We start from the raw sequence: 16,699 nt of genomic DNA, 5'->3' as shown, positions 1-16,699 counted from the left end.
AAAATGCGCAACCCAAATCTGAAATAGCGCACCCACGAGTGCTCAAATGCATCCAATAGAGCTCAAAGGCATCCACAACTATAGTGTAACTGCAAATGCACCCAGCAATGCAAAGTATCTACAAATCCACCTGAGAGTGCAAGAATATGCCCTACAAAAACAGTCCCAAAGCGAAATACACAGCTCAAAACACTTATTGAAAGTGTAACTTGACCCGAAACACCTGCAAAACAGTCCACTGACTGTGTGGGCAAGCCAGGAGAGGCTGGAGCTGAAAAGAGTCCAGATCTAAGCAAAAACGCCGAAAAACTATCAAAAACTGCTCAAATCGCCTTCTAACAAGTCGTACGAACTCGAAATCACGTTCTGACAAGTCGTACAGACTCTCGGCACTGTCGCGCAACTGTACGTACAGATCCGTACGGGCTGTACGTACAAAAAAATAGTTTTTTTTTCCCGCCTGAAATGGTGCAGGACAGGCTTGTTTGTATGTGGTTAAAAAACTGCCGCTGGACTGTTGGAGCTACCTCAAACAAAAGCTGGAGAGCTGAATGTGAGAACCAGAAACGCACACTGGAGCACCAAGCTTGCGAGAGTATGGAAACAAGCACGGGAATGGGCTCTAGAGATGGAAGCGCTCTGATACCAAATGTAGAAACAAAGTGGAGACACATTGTGAACACAAGTGACCAAGAGTGCACACACAAGAAAGCTCCAATAGAAATGTTCAAATGAAACAATACAAGTACTTGGTATTTATAGTACCCAAGTACTACTGGTCAACCATAGGGTTGACTTTATGCCTACAACACCATATCTTTGTAATCTCTTACATGTGCAGCCCCGAGTGATACTTCAGAGAAATCTATTCTACATTGAGCAAGGTTGGAGATAGGTTGTGAACACAAGTGAGCAAGAGTGCGCACACAAGAAAGCTCCAATATAAATGTTCATTTGAAACAATACATGTACTTGGTATATATAGTACCCAAGTACTACTGGTCGACCATAGGGTTGACTTTATGCCTACAACACCATATCTTTGTATTGTCTTACAAATCCCCCCTCAAAGATATGGCTGAAACTACCCTGGAAACATCTCAGGTGTACCCTGCAATACCTAAAGTGTCTCAAAGGCTTTTTGGGGAGAAGCAGTGGTGACAGCCACTTATATTCAGAAGAGATGCCCTACCAAAGCTGTGGTTAATGTGACTCTGTTTGAGGCTTTTTATGGCTTTAAGCCAAAGGTTAGTCATTTCGGAGTTTTTGGCTCAGTGGCATATGCCTTGGTTCCAGATGCACATCGGACAAAGCTTGATGACAAGAGTATCAAATGCATTTTCGTGGGGTATAGCACTGAAAGCAGGGGATTTAGGCTTTCACCCCGCTACCAGGAAGGTAATAATCAATAGAGATGTTCTCTTTGCTGAGAATGAGTGCATGCAGCCCGCTAGTGTAGACTTGCCACCATACAATGACACCCCATTGGACATCATCCAGTCCGAGGATGATAAGATGGAGTCTCTTCATGCTTCTCCTTCTACTTCTCAAAGTTCAGATGGCTTGCCACATGTTGAGGATGACTCTCTCTCAAATGTTTCATATTTGCAGCCAATTAATGAGAATAGACAGCCTCATGTTTGAAGGCATTATCAACGTCGTCAGGCCACTAAAGATGTTGATGCTGTAGGAACAAAGTGGAGACAGGTTGTGAACACAAGTGAGCAAGAGTGCACACATAAGAAAGCTCCAATAGAAATGTTCAAATGAAACAATACGAGTACTTGGTATATATAGTACCCAAGTACTACTGGTCAACCATAGGGTTGACTTTATGCCTACAACACCATATCTTTGTAATCTCTTACAAATCCCCCCTCAAAGATATGGCTGAAAGTACTCTGGAAACATCTCAGGTGTACCCTGCAGTACCTAAAGTACCATGGTTGCAGAAATTCATCTAGATGCATATGTAACCCATGGGAGTACATGAAAACAATGTCATTCGGAATGACGTCACAACCCCCCTTGACATTGTGAGAATGTCCTTGATCTCCAAGCCATGTCGATGTCGTCAGAAAAGATCTGTTGACAGGGATTTGGTGAAGATATCCGCCACATTGTCCTCAGATGGACAATAGATGAGATCAATGAAGCCATCAGAAATACAATCCCGTACATAATGATAATGATTTTCAATGTGTTTCATGCGAGCATGAAATACAGGATTGTTGGCTATGGCAATGCAACTCTGGCCATCACAGAAGATAGAGTTGGCTTCCCCATTTTGTGCATGATGCAAGTCATGCAAAAGCTTCCTGAACCACATTAACTCCGTAGTGGCTGAATTTGCAACTTCGTACTTTGCTTCACTGGAGGAAAGAGAGACCCGCTCTTGCTTCTTACTGAGCCATGAGATACAAGTTGAACCTAATGAGAAGCAATAGCCAGTAGTGAACCGTCTGTCGTTAATGTCCCCTGACCAATCTGAGTCGGTGAAACCACTCAGCTCTAGATCACAATCTAAAGCATAATGCAAGCCAAGAGAGAGAGTGCCATGGACATATCTGAGAACCCTCTTTGCTGCATTCCAATGTGTGATCGTGGGACAATGCATGAACTGGCTCAAAGGCCCTGTGGCGTAGGCAATATCAAGCCGTGTGGAGCATAGATATATCAAACTACCAACCAACTGCCTGTACAAAGTGCCATCAAGCTTTTCAGTAGTATCATGCTTACTCAACTTGAGTCCCTTTTCCAATGGAGTAGCCACAGACTTACAGTTCTCCATCTTAAATTTCTGCAACAACCTCTTCGAATACTTTGTCTGTGACATAGAAATCCCATCATGGGTCTACCAAAACTCAATGCCAGGACAATAATGCAATAGGCCCAAATCTGTCATGTCAAAGTTGTGACATAAAGCGGACTGCACTGCTGTAATTTGCTGCAAATCACTGCTAGTGGGTATGATGTCATCCACATATAGTACCAATTCTGATTTTTGCTGCAGAACATACAGATTTGGCTCTGTATGAGTGTCCCTATGCTCTTGTCCCTTCACCTCAAAACCTTGGGGCTGATGTACATAGACCTCCTCTTTAAGATCTCTTGACATCCATTTGGTACACTGATCAACCATAAAACGCAGCAAGAGAGATGACAGAACGAATGGTGGTCATCTTGGCCACTGGAGGAAAAGTCTCCTCATAATCGTATCCCCTCCTCTTGTGCATACCCCTTGGCAACGAAACGAGCTTTGTATTTCTCAACTGTGCCATCTCAATGGTATTTCACCTTATAAATCCATTTCGTGCCAACCACATTTTTCCCAATGGGCCCATCAACCAAGTCCCATGTGGCATTCTTCTCAATGGATTTAATCTCAGCTTCCATAGCTTTCTACCATGCCGGATTATGCTGAGCATCCTTGAAGCTCTGAGCCTCATTTTCAGCTTCCATCACTGAGGTCATCAAAGCAAAATTGACCTTTCTCTGATTTTTTTGAGTATTGGACCTGGTTTACCCCAAAGTAGGCTGATCCTTAGCATCTTGAATGGTCACTTTGTTCCTACACACAATCATAGTATACCCCTTGGGAAGGGTGGCCTAGTAGGAGCCTTGGGCAGCAAGGCTCACCCAGTGTGCAATTTTGTCTTTGCTGCTCCGGAGATGAAGAGTGGTTCCCATAGATTTAAAAGCCCGGATCTTCAAAGATCACATGCTATGGATCATGTATGGAGACAAGGCAAAGTGTGGGATGCACTTCTCCTTAGACGCTAGAGTTAAGTTGGTATTAGGTAGTGTTGAGATATAATACTTTTTTATTTGTTTGAAAAACGGCTTTCATCTTGTCGTACAACATGGATCTTGTTAAGGCTTTGTCCAAAATGCCATGGCACACATATTTATGTCAAACAAGTAGTCGGTCCAAGTCACATGTGCACATACATAACATCAAATTCAAACATTATAAAACATACAAACCCACAGACTTGAAAGGAAACTTGGTTATGACAAAAGCTAACACTAGACAAAAGAGCTAATTGCACGTAATTGTATTTAGTTCATGTAAGAAATTTAGCAATGAAGATACTTTAATGCAGGGAATTCTTACCAAGTCTAAATTGCCACTATTAACCTCCCCCCTGATTCCTAGAAAGCTGAAAGAAATGTATTCTACCATATAATGCTTTAATGCAGGAATGCTTACCAAGTCTGAGTTGCCACTATTAACCTGCTCTCCCGATTTCTGGACAGCTGAAGAAATATCTTCTATTATTTTCTTTTCTGTAACAGTGGCCTCCTCTTCCGCCCTAATATTTTCAACTTTTTCCTTGACCTTTGCATCCAGGCTAGTTCTTCCATTGCCACCTGAAACTGAAAGGATTAGGGGAAAAATGGGACCTGTCATCCAATCTAATATAGAAACTTCTTTAGCAGTGGAGATTGGAGTTTTATCAAAAGAGAGATATTATCAATAATAGTACCAGCCGGGGTATCGTTAAATCTACATAGCTCTTCTGCTGAAGGCAGTGCAGAGGATTTCATAGCCTGCATACAGAGGCAATATAGGAAGAAGATTAGTGAGCTGCAGACAAACTGAGAATAACTTCAAGCTCTATGTAAAAGATAGAAAAGACTACGATTTCATATTAGCTGATTAAAGAAGATCTATTCGATATATTGGCCGAGAAGAATAAAACAATCTCAGTCGAATACTATTCACTTTGAAGTTATAAGAATGATAGCAGCTATACAAGAAGTAAATGTGTGACTTCAAAAAATCTGACAAGAAAGGGACAAGGAGCTACTGCTTTAAAGATGCACCTGCACTTGAAAGTTTTGCAACGTCAGGTTGTTAGTGTCCTTGTAAGAATAACAACACTCAAATATTTGTTGTCATCCTAGCAATGCAAAACACTGCAATTTAGGACTAGCAACTTTGAATCATGGCAGAAAATTACGTATGTTTTTACACACACACTCTTTTTTACGTATGTTTTTACACACACACTCTTTTTTTGTGAAATCTATTTGTTTTTATATTCAAAGCAGTCCAAAGAAGGGGACATGCAGCTACAACATCAAGAATATCTCATTATATGACAAGAAAGCAGGATAATCAATATCCTGAGTGTGCAGGAGTCAAAGCACAATTGCCATAAAATGCCCCAAAGAAGGGACACTTGGCAAGGGAAGGATGAGCAAGGAGCCTATGGTTTCAATCCTTTCATATAAAGTCCATAGTTCCCAATAGCGTACCAAGTAAAGAAAAGATCATACCCTTGCTTGACAGGGTGAATCTCAAACAGCCAGAATAGCTTGCCAAAGCAAGCACTAGAAAAGCATGCCTGAAGATGTTGCTGTAAAGAAACAGAAGTGATGAGTTTCAAGATAGATGAGGCATAGATGGGGACAGACAAGATCTGTCCAAATGGAAGAACCCCAAGCAAAAGTCCCCATAAGAAAATATGCTGAGTTTGCAAGCCCAAGTTTGTCACAACCTTTTTCTCCACCACTTACAAGCACAAGTCATAGACCATATGTGATTTGCAAGAGCAAAAACCTAAGGAGGAGGCAGCAAAACCTTACACAACTTTGAAAACATGACACCAACCAACAGCAACTAATGACAAGCAAGATGATTGAGTGAAGGATGTTAGAAAATGAAGTCAAGTTGAGTGTGTTTTAGTATGTTCTACTAGGAGTTCTGGTAGAGTCTTATGTGTGAGTGCCACGTGTCATATTAGGAGATATCCCATTTACATTTTGGTATCCTAGTGTGTGTCTATCCTCTATATGATTGTACTTGTGTGTGACACCAACACACATCAAGAAGTCTACTTCAAGCTTTGTCAATGTGAGTCTTTCCATTTTGGTCTATTGTTCATTTCCATTTCCTTTCACTTTCATTATGTTTCCATTTGAGTATTATCTTCTCTCTCCCTAGCCTACCCTCTCTCTCTCCCTCTCCCTATCCACCATGTATCACAGCCATCCTCCCTATTCCCTTTCTTTATTCCTCCATCCTTCTTTCTCCTAGTCTTTTCCCTCTTGCTCCTTGCTCTACTAAGGGATTGAGGTGAGGGAGGCCCAGAAAGAAGAGCTACTCTTGCTCTTTCCTCTTGGAAAGAGCAGTACTTCTTCCTTCACCCTTAACCTCTCCATGAGCTGCTGATCTACATCGGCATTGGAGCTGTTTTTATGGAGTTCATTCATGGAGCTGCTACATGATTTAATGTGGATTTCTGCTGCGACTATCAGCCTCGAATTTACTGCAGACTTTTGCTTAGATTTGGAGCAGCTTGGTCATCATTCTCGTGGGCATTGGTGGGCATCCTCATAGAGGAAAAGACAGCTCGTTTTTTGCTCAAAAGCAGCCCGTTTTTTGCTGAAAGATACCTCGTTTTTTCTATTTTTGGGGCATTCTTGTTAAGGAATAGTTGCTTTCTGTTGTGGAGACATTTCTTTTTTTTTTTTCCAAGCAAGAGACTTCTATTAAGTAAGAGAAAAAACCCGCGAGAGCAAGCTCAAAGCAGAATACATCATGAAATCATGAGGATAAATTAAAAACCCCCTCAGAGTGAGGTGGAAAACAACCAAGGCTGAGGCTGAAAGTGCCACCTCAACCCTGTAGTAGTCTCAGAGAAGAAAGGAGAATCCTTCCATTCCCTGAAGAAAAAAGCCCTCCTAGCTGAGGCTGCACGGGAGTCTCCCTTCATACCCGTACATACGGCCATCAAAGTATGTACGGTGTCTGTCCACATACTAGCCAATGTGTGCGAGGGATGAACCTGAGTACCCTCCAAAGCCTCTATGCATCTGGCTCTCCAGATATGCCAGGATGCTATGCTCGCTAGAATCTCCCAAGAAGTATCCACAGAGGCATGTACAGATGTAAAAGAAAGGTGTGGTACCACATCCAACGAACAGCACTCAGTCCGATGACGTCGAACCGAAATGGCCCGAGAGGAATCATCTCTCATAGAATACCTGAGGCCTTGTAAGAGAAAGCCAAGCCACTGAGCCCCATGTCATAAAAAATGGGGAGTGGGCAAAGTGACTGAAAATCCTGGCTACCCCCATCCAAATCATCCTCGCCTGTCTGCAATCCCATAAGCAATGCTGAATAGTCTCCGAAGCAGAGAGGCATCGAGGGCATGTAGGGTCGGCTCCGAACCTGGACCTCCAAAGGTTCACTGCAATCCCACCATGGATAGAAAGCCAAAAGAAGATAGTGATCTTTCTATTCCTGTGGGATTTCCAGAGTCTCCTCCAGAAGCACCTCTGCAGATCCGCAGTGATATCAAATGTCTCCCAATGAGGAACTCTAGAAGATCTCCAACCTCTACTACTGAGCTAACATCTCCTGGCATTAGTGACCGTGTAACGAAAGAAGGGGATGCTCTTCTCTTGATGCCCTGCCTTAATCCACTCCCACTTTCCGGGGTCCCACTGCAAATACCTGATGGGAACTCCTCCATAGAGCCAGCGCCTCCAAGACCCGATGGAGAGTAGCCAGGGGTCTGCGTCTAGGAACCACTCTGAATCTGATCCCTATATCAAAAGACCTACAACCCTGATAGGCTGAAAAGCAGACTCAAGCAAGATGTCCTCTGTGGACCTGAGAAATCTGCCACCATCCTGGACACTAAAAACTAAAGCATCCTCCTATGCATCTCGAAAGGCCAAAACCTAAAGCGGAACACCGCCTCTCGTAAGAGTACCTGCCCAAGTGGAGGAAGTGAGTGGCATATCATCTGTGTCTACCCAAACCTCTGGAAGGGCTGCCTCAATCTGCAAGATCCTCCCTGCACTCCCTCTGAGATGTCCTGTCAACCTTGATTTGGTCTCCTCTGGAAGCCTGCGGAAAGCTTTCCAAGACTCCATAGATGATGCAGGTCCCCTCTCCCACCTGGACCACTGCATGTAGAGTGAGGCACCCAGTGGTCTGCCATGATCATCTAAAATACTGTCATTCCACATGATGAGTTGCCTATCAATCTCTTCCCAAGAGGAAGGGGGAATCCTCCGAAGAGTGCTTCTAAAACTGGCCCAAGCTTTCAGAATGGCAACCATGAGAGGGGACGAAGGTGATCTAAGGTGTGCTGTGGTGAAGATCCACCTAACACTGCTCATCCAGTCTCCTCCTGAAGAAGGTATGCACCTCTATATGCTGCTGATAAGAAAGTCCTTCCACGGCTCCTGCCCTGGCATAAGTCCCCGCACCACCATCTTGCAAAGTAAAGCTCTGCACTGTAAATCTGGATCAATAATATTGAGACCCCCTTCTTGTGTAGGGAGGATGAGGGTCTCCCAAGCCACCCTGGCTAAGGCATCTACTGTGCCATCAAGCCCACTCCAGAGAAAGTTTCTGATCGGTCTTTTGAGCTAAATGATGCAATCCCTAGAACGGCACCAGCATGAACAAACAAACCAGGCCGCGGCCAAGAGGACCTGGTTGACCACCACAACTCTAGAGGCGAGATCCAGCTTGGCCGAGCTCCAAAAAAGAAGCTTCCTTTTGATGCTCTCCAAATTGGGAGCAAACTGCTACGTGGTAGAAATATCGAAGCCGACCTGGCAGCCCAAATACCTGATAGGCTCACCCCTCTGAACCCAAGTGAATACTACGTCAAGCCCCAAACTGGAGTGTCCTCATCACTGATCCAAAAGCCATTGGATTTATGCCAATTTATCTGCGCCCCTACCGCCAAGCAAAATAAATCCAATGCTGTCCTGAAAGAAGTGAGCGTCTGTGGAGTGGCATCCAAGTAAACTGCTGTAAAATCTGCCAACTCACTGTCAAGTAGCTCCTCTTCCCTTCTGATGGGAAGTCTCAGCCCAAAGATGTCAGCTTGAGATCTAACATAGATACTCATAGCTTCGGCCACGAACAAAAAAAGGAAAGAAGCAAGGCAGCATCCCTGATGGACTGACATCGAAATCTGAAATCTCTCACCCCTTACCCCACCAATAAGTACCTGAATGTGGGCTGATCTGTACAAAGAGGAAACACCTATGATCCAAGCATCAGTAAAGCCAAAGCGTAGAAGGGTGCCCTCCAAAAAACCCTAATCTACTCTGTCATAAGCTTTCTCAAAATCCAAAAGTAGAATGGCAAGATTCTGGCCACTTTGCATGCCCACTCTGAAGCTTCCCAGACAGAGAAAATGTTATCAAAAATGCTTCTGCGATGCACAAATCCCATCTGAGTGTCATAAATAAGATCAGGGAGAAGGGACTAGAATCGGAGGCTGATAGCCTTGGCCAGAATCTTGTAACAAGTCACCAGAAGTGTGATAGGCCTCCACTGGGACACTAAATTTCTGCAACCTCCTTTTGGGATAAGGTGGATGAGACCCTCTGTAAGCGACCCAAGCATCTCACTAGAGTCCCAAATGGCCTGCAGGGCTGAAGACGGGGTGAGGCCATATCCCAAAATGCAATGAAAAAAGACGGGGTGAGGCCATCCGAACCTGGGCACTTGCCCTTGTGAAGGGCTGAAAGTGCAGTCCTGAACTGTGTGTTGGTAAAAGGTGCATCGAGTAGAACATGCATACCCGGATTCACCAACATAGGGATGCTCTGCCAAATAGCCTGCCTAGCGTTTCACCAACATAGGGATGCTCTGCCAAATAGCCTGCCTAGCGTCGTCTCTATCATGTGTCTCAGCATCAACAATAAGAAGGGTGGCATAGAAATCTGAAGCTATGTGTAAGACATCATCAAGCTCTGTCTGTAAAACCCCATGTGAGTCGATAAGCTGGGATACACTCTCTCTACTATGTCTAGGGCCAAGAGTAGAGAAAAAGTGTTTATTGACTCTACCACCCATCTGAATCTAGAAGGACTCCCGTGCATGAAAGGCATACTCTACTCTCTGATCAAGCAATAACTGCTGATGAGCCCTTCCTGCAGCAAGGCGCTCTTGAATCCAAGCATCTGAAGGCCGTTTCTGCTCTTCCCTCTGCAAAGCTGCCAACTGCTGGCGAACACCAATCTCACATCTGAGAATATCTCGTCTCCTGGTACAAGCAACTGAGCGGTGGAAGTCGCGAATACCAGAAAGAGCAGCGGCTACATGTGATGGATATGGCTGCCGACCCTGGACATGAGAAACCCATATCTACAGGGCTGCCTCTGTAAGGTCCTCCTCTGTGTAAAAGGCATCTGGAATCCTAATGTTGGCAGACCGACCTCTCAAGTGAGGCTCTGAGATAGCCAGCACAACAGGAAAGTGGTCTGAAGTGGAAACCCCAGCAACAATGCATACTGATCCACCTCTGTCTAGTGCCCAATCATCTACATAGAATCTGCCAATGCGTGCATGAATAGGCATCTGTTGCCTCCTTTTCGACCAAGAGAACACGAGGGACTGTGGCTGAATAAGAAAGACATCATCCCAACAAATATCTCTGCCACAGAAGTGAAAAAGGAAGGCATCCCAAGCTGCTCTCTCCAAAGAGTGAAGTCCGCCTTCTCTACCCCCTTTTTTGTCTGACGGTAACTCGACCATGTTAAAGTCACCTCCAATCACCCATGAGTCCACAATGGGGGCCCAGGAGAGCAAAGTCTTCCACATAAGGACACGTTCCCGTCTAATATTGGAGGCATACACGTTAAGGAAACCAACCTTACGCCCTCCAATCAAAAGAATAATCCACTGAGCTCTAGAGGGAATAATGACTCCGTGTCCAACAACTAAGGGGAGAACCGACTGCGAAACTGAAATAGAAGTACCCCCCCTGGTGCCCAAGGCAGGCGACCAAAAAGTATGGCCAAAAAGCAATTTGCCTGACTTGGCACAATCTCTAGAATCCAGTTTGTGCTCTTGAATAAATAAGATATCAATGGAACCCCCAGTAACACCTGGATGAAGCTAATCCCGGATCAGCTGTCTACGGCGGCGATGTGGGATGCCACCTAGGCCCTGTATGTTCCAACTAATAATCCTCATCGACGGGAGGATGTAGAGTGGAACACCTTATCCGACCTAGTGGCGGAAACAAACCCCTCAACAGGGGAAGACCTCCTACTCGAGGAGGGAGAAAAGGAACCAAGTGGCGAAAAATCAACAGGGGAAAGAACCCTGCCACTTGAAGAAGAAGCCCTGTCAACAGGAAACCCAATCACTGGCTCCCTAAAAGTAGCGGGCACAAACTCCTCCTCTAGGATATCTGAACCCTCTTCCAGGGCTGAAAACGAGTTCCTGTGAAGCAAGCCAGACACCGGAGTGCGAAGAATCCCTTCTGAGGGAAGAGGATCAATAGTGTAAACCATCCCCTTCCCCCTATCCAAGGGAGGAAGTGAGAACTGCTCTCTATCCTGTGTCTGCCCCAGCCGCGGAGATCTCTACTGCCTCAAGAAGAGCGTCTGGCACCGCTGGATCTAGGGAAGAAGCTGCAACCGGGGAGGAGGTCGAAGCTTCAGGGTCTCGGACTGTGTGAGGTGAGACTGGAGGGACAGCTCGAGGTGAAGCAGAGTCCACTAATGTACCCTCGTGAACTGAAGGAGGAATCTGCACACGTGCCAGAACCCACTGGAGAGCCTCGCGTGCCCCTGAGGTAGGAGGGGGTCGAGGAGCACCCCCTGTCGAGGCCGAGGAGCAGGTGCTGGACCTGTACCACCACCATCCTTAGGAGGACCGCCATGCGAAGGTCGAGGAGTAGGTGTTGGACCTGTACCACCCCTCTGTCGAGGTCGAGGAGCAAGTGCTGGACCTATACCACCCCCCTGTCCCCCCTGTCGAGGCCATGGGGCGGTAGCTGTACCAGAGGGCTTCTTGGGCCTTTTCTTCTTCCTGGGCCAATCCCTGGCAAAGTGTCCAATGGTCCTACATATCCTGCAATTGTCATGTCTGCCTGAAATCTCTACTCTCTGGCGAAAAAAGGAACCATCCGGGTGCTGGATCATAACATGATCCATCTTGAGGTTAGGATCCTTACAGAGGACCCTAACTCTAGGTACCCCATCAGCTTTGGTTGCCTCTGCTACAGTCAATGGCAACCCAGGGAGGGGTGGGATCTCAGCAACTGCACCAAAATGCTCCCCAATAATAGAAAGAAGTCGATGGCAAACCCGGGGAAGCCCGAGGAATCTGATGAAGAGCGAAAAGATTTCCTTATCTGCCTCCACTGGGTCGAAACCAATATGAAAGGCTTCAAAGAAGATCTTCCTGTGTCCCAGGTGTAAAAACTCAGCCTTGAGCACAGTGCTCGCAGCCTCTGGAGTGTCAAAAACAACCTGGAGAGAACCTCGTCCCAGAAGACGAACTTCTAACAATCGTGGAGTGAGGTTTGGGGGGAGAGCCGCAAGCATCCAGTCTCTGGCTTGGGATCTGGAGGGGTGAGACCCGAAGATGCATGCTAGCAACATGGTAGAGCATTCAATCTCTACATCCTTCTTGAGCTGCTGCAACTCGTCTTTAGAAAAGGTAATAGTTTTCGCAGCCGGTGGAGGTGGAGTAGGATTGGCTGACGGAGTATCCATCGCCAATCGAGGTGAGGAGGCCAACTCTGACAATTTGGAGGCTCCTTCCACTCCAAAAAAAGCTGCGGGAGAAAGGGGGGTAGAAAACAAGGAAAGGAGGTGAGGAGGGAGCAGGGGAAGGGGCGAGGAGGGGAGGGGTAAAGGGGAGAGGCTGAGAGGCTGAAGGGGAGGGGGCAGGCTGAGAGGGAGGGAGGGGGCAGGCTAGGGAGAGGAGAGGGAGAGGAAGGAGAGGTAGGAAGGGGGCGGGCTGAGGGGCAGGGAGGGGGCGGGCTGAGAGGGAGAGGAGAGGGAGAGGAAGGAGAGGGAGGGGCAGGGAGGGGGTGGTGCAGGCGGAGAGGGAGAGGAGAGGGAGAGGAAGGGGCGGGCTGAGAGGCAGGGAGGGGGCGGAGGAGCAGGCAGGGAGGGGGCGGAGGAGCAGGCTGAGAGGGGGAGGAGAGGGAGCGGGGGGTGAAGGGAAGGGGGAGGAGAGGGAGAGGAGGGGCGGGCTGAGAGGCAGGGAGGGGGCGGAGAGGCAGGGAGGGGGCAGGGGAGCAGGCAGGGAGGGGGCGGAGAGACGGGGATGGGGGCGGGGGAGCAGGCAGGGAGGGGGCGGAGGAGCAGGCTGAGAGGGGAAGGAGAGGGAGCGGGCTGGAAGGGGGCGGGCTGAAGGGGAGGAGGAGAAGGGAGGGAGGGGCTGAGGGAGAGGGAGGGGCTGAGGGCAAGGGAGAGAGGGAGGGACGGGCTGAGGGAGAGGGTGCAGCAAGGGAGCAGGGAGGAGCAGCAGCTCTGTGGAGACATTTCTACTACTGGTCACCCTAAAAATGACCTCATTTGGAGCTCATTTTCCAAGAAACGACCTACTTCAAGAGTGTTGCTGCTACTGCTATTCATGTCTCAAGAATGCCACCCTCTGCCCCGACTGCAACACGAGCTGCTACCTACGCTATTCCAGCTGGTCCGATGCCTTTTCTAGGCCGTTTTCTACCGTGACTGCAAGCTAAGATGCTCCTACAGCCCAGATTATTCCAGCCTTTGCTCCGAGCTCGCACTTCAGCCCGTATTGCTACAACATTTTAAACAGAGATGCAGTATTCCAAAGCGAAAATTGCCATTGAAAAGTTTCTAGGGTAAAAACTTTCCAATGCACCAAACCAAGCTGAGGCTTCTGCTTATGAAGGAAGGTGTGTGGAAGGTGGTTAGTGGCAAAGACAAGAAACCTCAATCTGATGAAAAGAAAATTGCAGCATGGGAAACTCTCAATGACAAAGGTCTTTCTATCATTGGCTTGGGTTTGTTTGATGACGTTATTCATCACTTGGATTTTGATGACACTGCACATGAATTGTGGGACAAGCTAGAGCGCTTATTTGGCAACAAAATTATCAATTCCAATGTGTTTCTCATACAGGAATTCTTTAAGCTCCATATGAAGCATGAAGATTCTCTTAATGCTCATTTGAATCATATGGAATCCCTCATCACCCGACTTGCTGCTTTGAAGGCCCCTGTTGGGAAAGATGATCAAGTCACTGTCCTTCTTTCCAACATTGAGGATATTCCTCAGTTTCTAGATATCATACCAACACTTCGAGTAGCACGGGATATGTCCTTTGATGAAATGGTTGCAATGGTCAAAACCAGGGAACTTCTCATAATCCTATACAGGTCGTGACATAGTCTTCTACATAGAGACACATCAGAGTCAGAGCACCCACTACCAGTAGTCAACGGGTACACATGGGAGTCCGTCTACAGAGATGAGACTAGGGACATAGGGGGAGTACGAGGGTCAGGAGGAGTAGCAGTTCTTTACAGATCCACCCTTTCCAGGTCTCTTCACATAGACTTCGTATCGAGAGTGGCAGAGTGGAGGGCATACCCAGGGAGAGGCATGTATGCATATTATGTGACATGTAGGAGGTTGAGACAGAGGAGCACTTTATCTTCAAGTGCCCTGTTTACTATGAGATCCGAGGGTGTTTCTACTGCCTCTTCAGAGATAGCTTTGGGGTTTTATCCCGATTCCTCTCCTACCCAGACTATAGATGTTTGGCGGGCTTCATCCATGAGGTAGTCAAGCACCGCGAGAGGATACTTCGATCACCGAGACAGGAGCGAACTTCTTCCTTAGCAGATTCTTCTCAGAGCTCTATCATGGAGTTCTTCCTACCACATCACATGGACACCCACGAGACGAGGCTTCAACATGATCACGATCCAAAGCCAATGACCCGACAACTCAAACAGAGGGTTGACGTGCAAATTACACTTCGGGACATCCCCTCTCTGTTCAGAGTCGTTGTGCCCTTGTTAGACACAAAGCTATGACCAAGAGACGTCACAGAGCCGCACCCGTGAGAACTCGATAGCACTCTATCGCTGATTTCATGCCTCCATTGCCTCATCCACCTTGATGTCCTGATGACGATGATGATGATGATGATAATGAGATCGACGTGTACTTACATGACTATGTTGTACTTAGTACTATCATTTTGCATTTTTGCATTCTGCGTTGGCAACCTCAAAACAAGGTGCTACAATTACATGAACTGAAAATTTCAGTATATGCCAAAAAAACCTCATGATCTATGCAGCGGGTCTGCAAGCAATCAAAGAAAGATTGCTATAGAGAAGGCCTGAAAACACCAAACAGAGAGAAAGTAGGATCACTAAAGACTTTACAATTCCTATATGTCCATAAAATCCATAGTGCCTAGTAGCGAACCCAAACGAAGAAAATATGAAACTCCAGTCTGGATGGATGAAACCCAAATAGCCAGAAGAACTTCCTAAACCGAACAGAAAAACACACACACTCTCATATATATGTACCCAAACACTTTTTTTTAGTGAAAATTTTGTTGCTTTATATTACAAGAGAGCTTCCCTGAAAGGGAAAGCTGGACAATACATCAACAAAAAATCTCAGTCTTAAGAAAGATATACATCAGAATCTATGTAGTGAGTTTGCAGACAATCAAAGAGAGATTGCTGCAAAGATCTACGGAAAAACAAGAAAAATGATAACCGAGGATCACCAAAGACTCTATGCTTGCGATCTATCCATAGAGTCCAGAGTCCCCAGTATCTAAGCCAAGTAAAAAACAAATCAAACTCCGGTCACCGTGGATGAATGCCAAAGAGCCAAAAGAATTTTCCAAAAATAACATTTGGAAAACGAGCTCTCAGATACTATACAATGATACCCAGAAAATCATGAGTATGCGGACAAAGCAATACACACTTTTTTTTGTGAAACTAGTAACTATACTATTAACATGAAATCAATGTACATGACATTAGACTCCAAAAGAGAGCCTAATGGAAGAACTCAAAAACAGTCAGAAAACACTTCAAGGCTAGTAGCATCCAAGTCCCTCGTAGCATAACTGTCATATAAAGATTGCTTGAGGGACATTCTGAAGAAAGCATATGCCTGAGGAAACTGTTGTCCCATCCTAGAATGCAATCTCTGTGTCCAAATAGTCCATAGAACCCAAAAACGAGCCCAATGAAAGAAAAGGAGGAATGGAGACATCTGAGATGAGAAGCATCCAAACATCCAAAAGAGTTTCCCGAGTCTAATAGAGGGAAACCGAAGCCGCAGCAAATGAGAGACATGAGTGATCAATATCTGAGAGTACGGGCAAGACCATAACAAATGGGGAACTGTCTCTCGGTGATGAGAGCAACGGGGGCAGGAAGGGGAAGCAATGCGACGTGCTGCCAATTTCATACCAATGGAAAAAGCTCCCACTATACATCTCCAAAAGAAAAGCCTCTGTTTCAATGGCAATTTAGCTTTCCAAATTTTCTTGAGTTGCGATTGCCACCAAGATAAAGGCCTATCCAAATTCCAAAGAGTGTTGGCATGCTTATCAATCCATGGCGGTGGAAGAAGAAATCTGTAAACCATCGAGGAGGCCAGATTATGCATTGAAAGTGAACAGGTAGTGGGAGATAAGAAAGTCAGATTCCAGTCCAGTAATCGTCCTGTACAAACAGTGGAGAAACAGGAACAAATGGCTGCAACATAGTTGTAAGTATTCTCCAAATGGGCCTATGATGCAGACCCAAGGGGAATGTCCTGCAAGCTTGTGGAAATGAAAGCACATAACCGTGTTGATCCACAACATCTCCGACAAATCTTATGCCCAATTTCATAAGATTATATGCTTTAATAGGAGCCTATAAAGCAAGAGGCGATTCAAACACCTTGCTC

At 46.2% G+C, this 16,699-nt stretch overlaps 1 protein-coding gene across 8 annotated transcripts in view; it reads right to left on the bottom strand.

Moving 5' to 3' along the window:
* The window catches only part of LOC147889233 (MAP3K epsilon protein kinase 1-like), a 182,418-nt gene that overhangs the window by 69,651 nt on the left and 96,068 nt on the right, over nt 1-16,699 (bottom strand). For 7 of the 8 annotated variants that reach the window (XR_015542874.1, XM_087391390.1, XM_087391386.1 and 4 more), the window contains 2 exons: nt 4,491-4,554; nt 4,214-4,380 (listed from right to left, as the gene is read on the bottom strand). Coding sequence is in view for 7 of the 8 variants with exons in the window: in XM_087391390.1 (XP_087247516.1) it covers nt 4,214-4,380; nt 4,491-4,554 (231 nt within the window). In the remaining variant the exon portion in view is untranslated. The remainder of the gene's footprint in view (nt 1-4,213; nt 4,381-4,490; nt 4,555-16,699) is intronic. The other variant, XM_087391388.1, reaches the window with a different exon arrangement.

Source organism: Dipteris shenzhenensis, chromosome 20, assembly GCF_047967505.1.
Source record: "Dipteris shenzhenensis isolate YYH24624 ecotype China chromosome 20, Dip_SZ_1.0, whole genome shotgun sequence".
Taxonomy (NCBI): domain Eukaryota; kingdom Viridiplantae; phylum Streptophyta; class Polypodiopsida; order Gleicheniales; family Dipteridaceae; genus Dipteris; species Dipteris shenzhenensis.
Note: the sequence above shows the minus strand (reverse complement) of the source record. Positions and strands in the feature narration are given on the sequence as shown.